A 12,094-nucleotide genomic window follows, 5' to 3' on the forward strand; every position below is an offset into this window, starting at 1 on the left:
AAAACGATTGGAAACATAAGACAATTTGAAATACTCGGACCAAGAAGTGATAACTGCCTCCCATTTACTTTCATGTAATGTTCATTCCGAAACCTAATGAGAGCCAGTTAAGCATCACATTTACTAATTGATCATTTCAGTAAGAGCCGTCATAGTGATACAGAAACGTTCCTGCTTTCCCAAAATCCCCAGCTGCTGTTCATCATTTTTTGTGATGTTGCAAGAGGTCATCCATATGAGAAATCAAGGGATGTTTATTGTATGAAGTGCAGTAACAAAACAAAAATGATTGGAACTGACTATCAGAACAGCTCCAGGAAGCTTTGCTGTGCTTGTTCATATTCTGAGTTTGTTCACTGAAACAAAATCTCCATTTCTGCTTTGCCTAAAGCTGCCCCAGGATTCCCAGTGTGCGGCACTGGTATGTGCTAGAAATCAGAAAAGTTGCTGTTGAGATATCTGCATTACATATTGCCATGTTTGAAGATTTTCACCTTACTTCAGGGACTAAAATGAGACTAAATTACATATAAAATTCTTCAGACTGCTGGTGTTGTTGAACATTCATTCTAACAAAAACTGCTGTACAGTCCAGGACTCTCACAGGCAGTCTAAGGAGTGGGGCTGCAAAGGTAACACTAATGTGGATACTATAGTAGATACGCAACTATGATTTGATTTGTTACCCTTCTTCCAAAACCACAGAGGCTTCCTTTTCATCGGACTTGGCACAGTTGCATCTCAAAGGGCTGCCACAGAGACAGGAGAAACTTGCAGACTAGAGCACTACAGTACGGGGAACATAGTGTACAGGAGGGAAACCAATGTCCCGTGGGGAGATGTGCATAGCTGCTCCTTGTTTCTCTACTAACATTCGTGGGGTACCACAAGGGTGTCCATGAAGGTCTCTGAAGCCACTCTGCACAGTGGTTGTGTGGCTGCATCACGGTGTCCATGTGCAGGCGAGTCACTCAGTCTCCTCCTGTGTCTGACCAGCATTTAGTCTTGCTGGGTGGGCTGGATTGTGGGCAACAGATTTGCCCCTGTTTGCACCCTGCCGGGAAAGCTACAAAGCCAGTATGTGTGCAAACAGCTAGTGTTAGCATAAAAGCATGAAAAAAAAAATATTTTCTAGTCAGACATTTCAGGGGAAAAGGATTTGGTGCTTTAGGAACTGAACCTCAGTCTGGCATATTCCAAGGCAAACCTATCCACGTTTAACTGTTGTGGTCATGCCTGTTTCGAAATGCATTGGCACAACCTCAAGCTTTCATTAGCACTTTGTAAATGTGGCTGAGGAGATTTAAAATCCGAGAAAAAGGATCTTTGCCCTGTCTCTTGAGCTCTCTCTGTGTCTTGCATTTAGGAACTCACCTTATTAATATAAATATGAGCTGTTCACTGTGGAGTCTTTTATCTTTGCTGATGCCCGAGTCCCTTCCTGTTCATATTTGCTGAGTACAGTGAAATGGAGATTGTGGCAAGAGCAAACCTTATTGCTGCTATTCTCAGAAGGCAACTGCCTAAAAGAGGATATAAAGGGAGTTTCATAAGGAAGGAAAATCACCAGCTTGTTTAGCTAGAAGAGAGTGACCCATTATAACCTCGAGAAGAAGAGCTGAAGTCATTTCAGGAAAAGGAAAGATTTCTCTGGCCCAGCAGCCCCTTTGCTTTCAAGGTGGAGATTAACCCCCACCCACATCCTGATTTTCCCTATTCATTTCATCCCTCAGTCATCCTCATCCCCAGAAACACATTTCTTGAATTTCATTTCCCTATTTCAGTCATCTTTGCAGGGGTTGAAGTCCCCAGCAAAACCACAGGAGTACTTGGGCAGATCTGTAGGGGGTGGAACTTGGGCTTAGTGTCTTCATCCAGAGCAGTTAAATACAATTCTCAGGATGTAGCTCCCTTAACTTGTCCCTGGTACTGAGCTGCAGCAGCATTGCACGATTCCTCTCATTTCCTTCTTAGATTTTCCCCTGGTTTGTGCAGTCTGGCTATCTTTGCAACCAGCTGGTGAAATACCCTTATGGTGATTCATGGCTACAGCTCCCCCTCTGCTTTCTCTCTCCATCTGTCACTCGTGAGACTCCCTCCTCTCTCTCCTTGCAGCCTTCCCAAGGAGCTGCCTCCCTTCACGCAAACCCCTCTTTTTTTTCCTAAACTGTTGGGCACTGGGAGAAATTACCTCCCCTATAAGCTGGAGTAGGGTGACTTGATTGCAGCCAGCCTTTCCAAAGGAGCCTAAAAGATGCAGGCATCGCCTTTGCAGGGCAGGCTTGACTGTGGTCTCAGCTGCCTGTCCCTAGAGAAACCTGTGGCAGTTTTGAGGGCAGGAGTGGCAGTATAAGCTGAGGCAGCGGCATTAGCAACTTTAATTAGGGAGGGAAGCATGGGGGGGGGTGTAATTGCCATTCAGCCACCTAAAGGTAGGGTGACTTATTTCTTTTACAAAGGGAGCTCTCAGGATTCATTTGTCAGCGTGCAGGTGTTCAGTGAGTGTGGGAGGTGATGGAGGCAGGTCCTTTCACTACAGCAGCTTTGTCAAACACGGCCTCCACGCTATGCCAGGCCTTTTCAGTCAGCAGACATTTAAACAAAAATACCCGGCAGCGTAATCCATACTGTGAAGCTGCCGTAGTAAATAAGCAGGTGGGGATCGGCTTTTGAGAAAGGCCATGCTGTTCGTTGTTACTTTGTTGTGCTAAATACGGAGAAGCAGAAATGGGGCACGAGGGAAAGGGAGACAGAGGCAAAGATCGAGTTTGACTGATTTTTCACCAGAGCATAATTTAAGAGGCATATTTAGAAACTCAGCAATACTACTTTGGGGAGAACTTCAACTGCTCCACGCTGCCGTTAACTTGGTATTTCATTCAGCGCAACAGCTGTGCACCAGATGCTGCACGTTGCAAGAAATATAATTTTCATCTCAACCACTTGCTTTCAGAGCGACACAGCTTTGGTGGCTGAAGCAAGTGTAATTTCTCTGACAGCCTCCTAGAAAGAAAAGAAAACCATCTGTTTTGTATCGGAGCTGCTATGGGTGGGGGCCTGCTGGGGGTGGCAAGGGAGAAGGAGAGGAAAGGGAGCTTCTGGATACACGGGGTCGGTGAAGAGGGAGAAGAGAAACCCCTCAGCAAATGGCGACATTGCTCTAGCAGCATCATACTGCCTGGAGTGGTGGCTGGCTTCGGTATAGCATCGGGGCTTTGTTTGAAATTGCTTTACCAGAGCTGTGTTTAATGTGACTAAAATCACTGATTAATCTTATGCTTACTTGGAAAGAGTCAGCCAAGAGCCACGGTTTGGTAGCCAAACATTTGTGCATCCTGTACCTGGTGAAATGCTCAGTTTTCATCATGTCGACGTGGAGGAGGTGACGGTTTCTGGCGGCAGGGAGCATTTTGATAGCCTGTATGGTGGGGCTGTGCCTGCTCGTTGGGCCCTGAGGTGACTGCAGCTGGGGCCTGATTTAAACCTCTCCTTCTCTGGAGCAGAGCCCAATTAGGGCACGCCTGCACTGCACTGCCTTGTGGTGGCATATGACCGTGAGCTGGTACATCCACACAGTGCAGCATCACCCCGTGACAGTAACTCATGTCCTAGAAATTCTCTAAGTGTCACCACAGTACTACATTTAAGGAAGCAATTGCTGTCCTTCAACAAGCCCAGGTAGCAGTAGATAAGATCGCTGCACTATACTCTGTGTTGGGCGCTGATGTGCTCTGTGTTCCTCTACTCTCCCACCTCAGGATCCAGCACACAGTGACAAAGCAGCCTGTAGCCGTACACTGATGGCAGAGCTCATGCACTCCTAAACCTTTGGAAGGGTGGCTGTGTCTTTGCTCATCACATGCAAAGTCGCTTAAAACATGTCTGTGCAAGGGAAACTGCAGAGTGAGTTCAGGCATCCCAATGCATCCTCACCCTTCTCAGCTAGCATCCATATTCTAAGGAGTGGAACAGGGAAACCTAGGGAAATTGTGAAGTAAGTGCTAGACAGCTTGTTAAACTTGGCCATGAAATGGCTTTTGAACCTCTGCTTTATGCATTATTACCCCTTCGTGCAACAACTAAGTAGATCCACCACCCAAATTCCTCTAGCATGAAGAAAGGCACAATCTGTACACACACACAGGTGTGTGTGTGTGTGCATAAGCTGTCACAGTAGCTCCACCATCAATTGATTTATGCCTTCTGTGGCTCTCCCCTTGCAAATTCTAAAGGGAGGGGCATTTCAAAAGGACCTCGAAGTTCCCACTGCTGTGGACTGTGCTTCACAGTTGATTTTTGCTGTCCTTCTTTCACCTCACTCCTGCTCTGATTCTACAAATGCGCCTTCATCTTCCAGCATGAGAAGTTGTCCCACAGAAATCAGTAAGACAGATCCCATGAGGGAATGTCAACGGGGTTTGTCGGTATGTTGTTCTGACCCAAAGGAAGAGATTCTCACTGCAAAGAGCTTAGAGTAGAAAAAGATCACATGAGCAAGGTGTATGTTTCACGAGGAACCCATGGCCAAATTTTCCAAAGCATTCATCAGGCACAACACATAGATTTGCAGTAATGTCTGTGTTTGAGGCTAAAAATTGAGTCCCAGCCTTTTTGAGAGCTATGGCTGGGCCAGTGTCAAAGGAAACCAGAGGTACAGCAATTATTAGTGCAGGGTAGCTCACAACCATAAAGATTAAATGCTGGAGGTGAAAGTTGAAAGAACTCTGCCATTACTGAACGGTAAAGGTGCTGTAGTTCATGGTTCCTGAGGTATTTATGGTACTTCAGCCAGTTGTCACTTTTAGTGCCTGACTGGTCTAAAAACAATCAGAAGAAACATATAAGGCATGAAAAATAGATTCAGCATCTGTATACAGCCATGCACCACAAACATCTTAACCTACCTCGAACTGACATCTGTTACATCTACTGTAGCACGTCAACATGATCCATGAATAACGCCAGCTATTACTGCAAAATGTGTCTGACACCTGAGATTCCACAGCATAAGGATGATTTACTGTGAGAGGATTCATTGGGCTTTTCTTTCTAAGAGAAAGAGAAGCAAGATAATAAATAGCAAGAAAATGCTGCATGCTTTTCAATCTGAGGGAAGGCACGACTGTATTACTATAAAGTCATTACAGCGAATTGGCATTTGGCCTCAATTTCTCTTTCTTTACCATTAAAAACAAACAAACAAGCAAAACCAAACCAACAAAAAACCAAATGAAAAAAACAACAAAAAAAAAACCTGCAAAACCTATTCAAACTTTATATTTGGAAGGGGAATGATCATAGCATAGAAAGAATTTGTCATACAGGGAAAATGTATTACAAACCTATTGATTCCCCAGGAAGGCTTTCCCTTCCCTGATTTGAATCATCCCATGAACATGAATGGCCTTCAGATTAAGCTTATCAAGAGGGAACAGGTCAGGACCGCAGCACCAGCGTCCCTCTCTTGGACATTCGGACTCCTCTGACTCCTACTGAAAGAAGATCTCAGAGCCTTGGCTGGTGCTTATGACCACTACCACAATCAAACCATGACTGATGGAGATGGTGTAGGAAATGGCCGTTTAGGTCATGCTACTTAAATTTCCCCAGCAAACTTCAATATTTTGGTTTAACTTTGGAAGTAGAGGTATCTGCTTTGTAATCATTGTGCATCACTGCATAGTAATCCAGGTCTGACCAGCATGATGGCAACTTCCCAATTAACTTCTAGGGCTAGTCTTGTAAATTTACTTTGGCTGAGTAATCTCTAACTCAGATTAATGTGGGTGAAACTGGTATGCCTTCTTGCAGAGGAAAGAAAGCAAAGCAGACTTTGGCCCTTGAGTCTTAAAGAAAGTCATTTACATATGAGAAGACAGGAGTTGTGTTTCAGGACTGTAGCCACTCTCCAGAGCATTGTGTGGAGCCAGCACCAGATGGTTGAGGAGAAGGAAGGCGTGCTCTGTAGGAGGCATCTGTGGGGTGATCTGCTGCACTGCACACACAGTTGTTTGCAGCTGGATCTCTAAATGCTGAACATTTGAAGCACAAGGTTTAATATCCCTTCCAAAATGTTTGTTATCATAACTTGGCTGTTCTTTTTAAGCTTTAGAAATTCTTTTTCTGTAGCCTGATAAATTCTTCATCTCATGGCCATCACGTAGAAGCGAGATCTACAGCCTGACTCTAAGGTTTTGGAGAAAATTCCACCTTTTATTTATGTTCAATACTATCTTGTTTTGATCATGAGACATGACAGAAGGACCTGACCTGTGTTATCCTGATCTTTAGTTATTTTCAATATTTTATCATATGACCTCTTGCCTTTCTCTCCAAAGTAAACACAGCCAAGGTTTAGAGGTTCTCCCCATTTTTTCTGGGCCTTTAGTCATTGTTATCACCCTTCTCAGAGCTTCTTTTTACTGTAAAATGCCCCTTGAGAGGAGTGAGCAGAACTGGACACTGCATTTGAACTTTGGTTGTAACATTATGCAACAGTACTGTGTCTCCCGTCTCGTTCATCTCTCTTCACACATCTTCTGGGCACTCACATGCATTCTTCAGACTGCCTTGTAGATTACACTTCAGTTTTTCTTGCCCTCAATTAATTCCTAGAAAGAAATAAGAGGCAGCAGTACAGGCCAACCTCATAAATCTTTATCTAATACTAGCAAGTCATTAGGCCTGTGAGTAAAGTCTCCATCTGTTCCCAAAGAAACCACAGCATTTTCTACACTGTGTCAGCATCTACTATAATATTTCCGCTCTCAGAGATTTCTTGAGTTTTCTCCAAAGGTCCCATATGTCTGCCTCTTCCTTTCTCTCTCCTAAGAAAAGCAAAGAAAATATGCAACATGCAAACAAAAACTAGAATGGCAGCAGCCCCTTCAGGAAGCTGTGCCCCTTGCATCCTGGGCCAAAACGGACCTATTTTGGGAAAAAGGCCTAAAATAAAATCAGACTACTACTTTCTACAAAGGAACACGGCCCAGTAATAAACAAGGGCAGCATGGCAGCTTCCAGCACTGCTCCTTACTGTATCTTTGTCCTTTTCAAGCAACTGTTTCCTCCTAGCAGTCTGGCACATTAACATCTATCATGACCTAGATAGATGGCAGTTTATATTTCACCTGGTAAGTGTGTGTGGACTACAGGGGACCTGAGGGCGACCAGTTCTTGCAAGCCTGGCTCAAGCAAAATTCACCTTGAAGCTCCTGTGTGTTTTGCTTCAGCACAGACTGAAAGGCTCACAAACCATTATAGGTTACTCTGCTGCTCTGACTGTTGCTAATATGATTATGTACTAAAGGGTTTAGATGAAAATTGTTTAGTTGGCTAAGAAAGAAAAGGGGAGGGAGGGGCATGTGGGAGAAACACATTTGAAACATTTTTGAAAATGCCAACTGGCTTTGCTTTGTTTGGAGCTGGTCAAGCAGAACAGTGGCACTGAGCAGCTAATCAGTAGCTCCTACTCCTCCAGAGAACAGCCAGCTCCCTCCTCACTTGGCACCAGCGCAGCCCAGCTGAATACCCTTGTGTTTGCTTATTCTCTTGGCAGAAGTGAAAGAGTACGAGCCCCCGTTCGGCTCTAAAGTGCGAGAACACCCCTGCGTGGAAAGCATGAAGGACAATGTCCTAAGAGACAGAGGGCGACCCGAGATCCCCAGCTCCTGGCTTAACCATCAGGTAAGAGCACCACACGTGAGCAGCTGGGACCTACACTATACACTCAGCTGCTGCCTGAAGCCTGAGTTTTAAGTCGGTGTCCTGCCCGACATGCTGGACCTCTCTTTTGCCTCTGCCACATGGTGACACCAGTGCTGCCGTGGTTCAGGCACCACAGTGCTCTGCACCATGCCTACCCCAAAGCCCTGAGATTTCTGCTGCCCACCAGCGTAATCTAAAAGTGGTCTAAAAAAAACAATTGGAAACCTGAGATCCGACAATCATCCAGGCAGCCACAGAATAATTAGGGCCTTAAAGCACACTGTGTGCAGGCTCTGAAAGGTCAAAGAGAACAACTTCGCACATGGGCCCCTTCAGCAGAGAAAACAAATCTCAGTACTTTATCATGGACACCAGTCATATTTGTATCCCAGCTGTTGACAGCTTTAAGAAAATAGGAAATGAGTCTTCAGCAAGCCAGTCTGTTTTTATTCAGGTTGCGCATTAGCAGTCCATTTCCCTTGCATGTCGTGAAGCACTCTGTCAGCTTGCCCCATTCACGGACACCATGGTTGCACTTAACTAGGCGACAGTAGATTTCTCAGTAGATGAAACTGGAAACAAGCCAAAGGCATGCATTTCTTCACCTTTGCTCTGAGCAGTTTTATCAGTAGAGATGAAATGAGAATCGTATCAGAGAAGAAGTGAGGCTCGGTAGTTCCACTTGTCGATGAAATATATTGAGTCGTCTTTACAGACGAAAGGACAGCATCGTGAACATTTCTACACAAGTCCCGGCAACCAAGATCAGCTAGTATTTCCGTCAGGAGCAATGTAACATTCCCTTTTTCATTCCAGTTGAGATGTTAAAATCATAGTCTAACACCTACTTAAGAAAGGCCAAGTGAGTGGCCAAAATCCATCATCTTTCCAACCAAGAAGAACACATCTGATGACTACAGCAGAGTGCAGCTCCTTCCTGGACCACAGGGACTTGCTTCTTATGTAGCCATCTGTGATGAGTCAGGTTATTGAGGAGGGGCCTTTAACTGGGGAAGAAAGCTGTATTTTGAGAGATGCCTGGATATCGGGTATTACCAGGACTAAAAAGCCCTTGACATTTTTAGGAGCGATAGATACAACTGTCTTCTAAATGTCAAGTTGAGCTGGGAAGGAGAGATTATACTGATGCTCATCTTTATAGAAAAGAACTCGTTGCAGAAATTTTATAAAAATTGTGGATGAGATAGCAAAGGGGATCATGAGTTGACTGCAGTTGTTTGCTTTCCACAGAGGCAAAATGAAGTCCAAACTGGTAATACATATGTGGTACTTTAGAAGAGTCCAATTAGCAAAGTAGAAAAGAATCCTGAGCCAGATCATTTGGGAGAAAAAAAAAAATTAAATAGTAGAAAATGCTTAAAATTAGGAACAGCACAAGAAAATTTCTCGGGATATTCTAAAGAAATGGTCTCGCATGTCAAAAAAAATGAAAGTAAAGAAGGGTAGAGAACTGCTTAGGGAAACAGAGGAACAACATCTGTGGTCAGCAAACTTGACAATAATCAGGGTTTTCTCAAGAGCCAAAGGAAATCTAACTTAGTACCAATCTGCTGCTGGATATGAAAAAAGGACACTGCATATGCTAATGCAAAGGCAGAAGTGATCAGCAAGTATTTCTGTTCTGCATTTGGGAAGAGTCAGATGATGTACACATAATTGAAGCTGATGAAGGTCTTGAAAGCAAAAGCCATTGGCACTTAAAGCAGGCCTGAGGCAGTGGCCCAGCAACTTGTCTATGTTCAGCACAGGGCCACTCCTGTGGACATTGCAGTGGGGCACTGCACTACGTGGCAGTAGAAACGGGCAATACTGCTGGTTAGGCCTTGGAGAGAAGTGTCCAGGAGTTCATTTCATGCACAGCCAGTTGTAGCGGCAGGCGTAGGTGTGCCGGCATGCCCGGGGTGCCTGGGTAGGGAAGCACCGGGCTCGGGATCCCCGTGGTGCTCAGGCATGGGACAGACCCACGGCTGCTCTCATGGCAGCAAGCCTGAGTGTGCGGAGGGCTGCAACTCAAGAGACTGGAGCAGAGCTGTAAGATACACCATGAATTTTGTCACCTCTTGGTTTACACAGCAAGTAAAACGGTTGCAGCTTTGGACTTAGGTGTCCTGCATTCAACTTCAGAGGTTTCTTCCCTATGTAAAACCCAGACCTCAGTCTGCCCCCAGTACAGGGCACCCCCACCGACTGGGAGGACCATGCGTCTGCGCTTGTGTGTCACTGGGATGGGCACAACTGGCTCCGAAAGGGTTCAGCTAAGAGTCTAAGGTGGGAAATGGATGCCCGATAACACACTTACAGGACAGTTAATGAAGGTGGATTTAATTTCCTTCATCTGAATCCCTTCAGCGTTTCACATTGCACTGAAATGCAGTGACGCATGAGCTTGTGTGGAGCTGTGACAGTTTGCAGCAGCCGAGGATCTGCTTTGAACTCCATAGAAGTTGCTCTTACTGTAATAGCTCTTCCATATTCATTTCCTTCCTCTGCAGTCATGTTTTTGTAATGAACTCATTATTCATCATGATAAAATTCAGGAATGGATTTACATATTACAATTTTTTCCCCCGTTAATGAGATTTGTTGCACTATTGATTTCAAGTTAATGTTTAATATTTAATTTAATTTACTGCTTGTAATATCAATGCCAGCAGAAAACTAATGTTATTTGTATACAGACAATAACATTCTGCTATTAACATTGACATCAGTCAACATCACCAATTAGGTAAATTATGCAATTAATGCAGTGTTGTGAAATGTTATTTTTTTAAATAAGAAGTTTAAGATAAATCCTACTTAATGGGCTTTTAGTGTCACAAAGCAAAGCACACAATTTCCTGGCAAATACCTCATGTTTATAAAATGCATTACAGAGATGCAACTGTTTTTTGCTCCTGTAAACATGTGCATCAGCATTGAAATGAAGGTTAAATAGTTACATCTGTGAGTGACATGTGTTTGAGTGTTTGTGAGACTGTGGCCCATATTTGCACTTAGATTTAGTTAGTCTGCAAGGAATTCATAAAGGGCTGATGTAGGGCCTGATATTGCTGGCAATCAGAATTTTGTTCGAAAAACCCAAACAGAATTCAAGCACGCAAAGGCATGGGTTGAGCAGGAAGACACGTTATCCAAGACTTCTAATTATATTTATTAAAAAAAACCAAACCCTACTTGATTTTATAGCACTAGTCCAAAGCATCATTTTTTTCGTGTTATAAAGTATCAGAATATGTGTCCAGCAATGACAGTAATGGCCAAAGTGCTGAAAATATTGTAGTAGGGTTTCTTTTAAAAAAAAAGCATGGCCCCATGACAGTAGCAGCAGGGAACATAAAGCACCTCCGGGACACACATGAATACCCCTTCCACCCCCGCAAACTTCAGAGGACACTAAAGCAACTTTCATACCCATGGGCTTTGGTGGTGACTGGCCCCCTCATGGCTGCTCTCTCTGTGCTCTCTGCAGGGCATCCAGATGGTGTGTGAAACTCTTATTGAGTGCTGGGACCACGACCCCGAGGCCCGGCTCACGGCGCAGTGCGTTGCGGAGCGCTTCAGCGAGCTCAAGCACCACGACAAGCTCTCGGGGAGAAGCTGTTCGGAGGAGAAGATCCCCGAAGACGGCTCCGTGACCACCACCAAGTAGCGCGCGCATGAGAGCTCCGAAGCAGAGGGAAGACGCTCCTAGACGCATCCACCTTGGCAAAGGAAGAAGTCTTGATCGGTGCCTTGACTTGCTTCCTGGAGGACTGAGGCTGTCACTACTCCCTTTAGGCTCCGGCTCTGGAGAGGGAGATGTATTCGTGGGAATCAAAAGCTGGGAAGTAGGTGTCATACCCTAGCATTGGCTGCCGGCATCATGTCATAGGAGGAGCTATGTATGTTAGCACTTCCTCAGGAAATGAGATTTGAAAATAGCCAATAACATTATGCACTTTATTAATGCCTGTATATAACTATAAATTGCTATTTTTATATATATATACATATATATATAAAAAATGTGTGTGTATGTATATATATCTCTATCTATATATCTATAAACAGCCATGCTCTGAAAAAAAAAAAAAGAGTTTAAAAAAAAAAAGACAAAAAAGTGCTTCCAGGAAATTACCGGTGCATTAGAGATCCCTCCCCTTTAGGGAAGGAGCCTGGGGAGGCTGGCATAGCACGACACCAGCAATTGTGCACTAAGCGCTCTGCCAAAAAGATAGAAATAGTATGTGATAAGAAGATGGCTTTCAAAGCATGTGCTGTAACCACCCAGCTGTGGCCCTGCAGTTCGCAGTTGCAGGAGCAGTCTCACAGCAGCCCGGCCGGTTTGGCTTTGCAGTTGTACCTAAGCGGTCCTGTCTGCAGC

The 12,094-nt window shown here is 44.5% G+C and overlaps 1 protein-coding gene across 1 annotated transcript in view; it reads left to right on the plus strand.

Moving 5' to 3' along the window:
* Window positions 1-11,697, plus strand: part of TGFBR2 (transforming growth factor, beta receptor II (70/80kDa)) — a 36,031-nt gene extending 24,334 nt beyond the window's left edge. Inside the window, exons 5-6 of the mRNA XM_009882168.1 lie at window positions 7,559-7,686; window positions 11,201-11,697. Of these exons, the coding sequence (XP_009880470.1) occupies window positions 7,559-7,686; window positions 11,201-11,380 (308 nt within the window). The 3' untranslated portion in view covers window positions 11,381-11,697. The remainder of the gene's footprint in view (window positions 1-7,558; window positions 7,687-11,200) is intronic.
* The last annotated feature ends 397 nt before the right edge of the window (window positions 11,698-12,094 follow it).

The sequence above is a fragment of the Charadrius vociferus genome, unplaced genomic scaffold (genome assembly GCF_000708025.1).
Source record: "Charadrius vociferus isolate BGI_N301 unplaced genomic scaffold, ASM70802v2 scaffold303, whole genome shotgun sequence".
Classification (NCBI taxonomy): Eukaryota; Metazoa; Chordata; class Aves; order Charadriiformes; family Charadriidae; genus Charadrius; species Charadrius vociferus.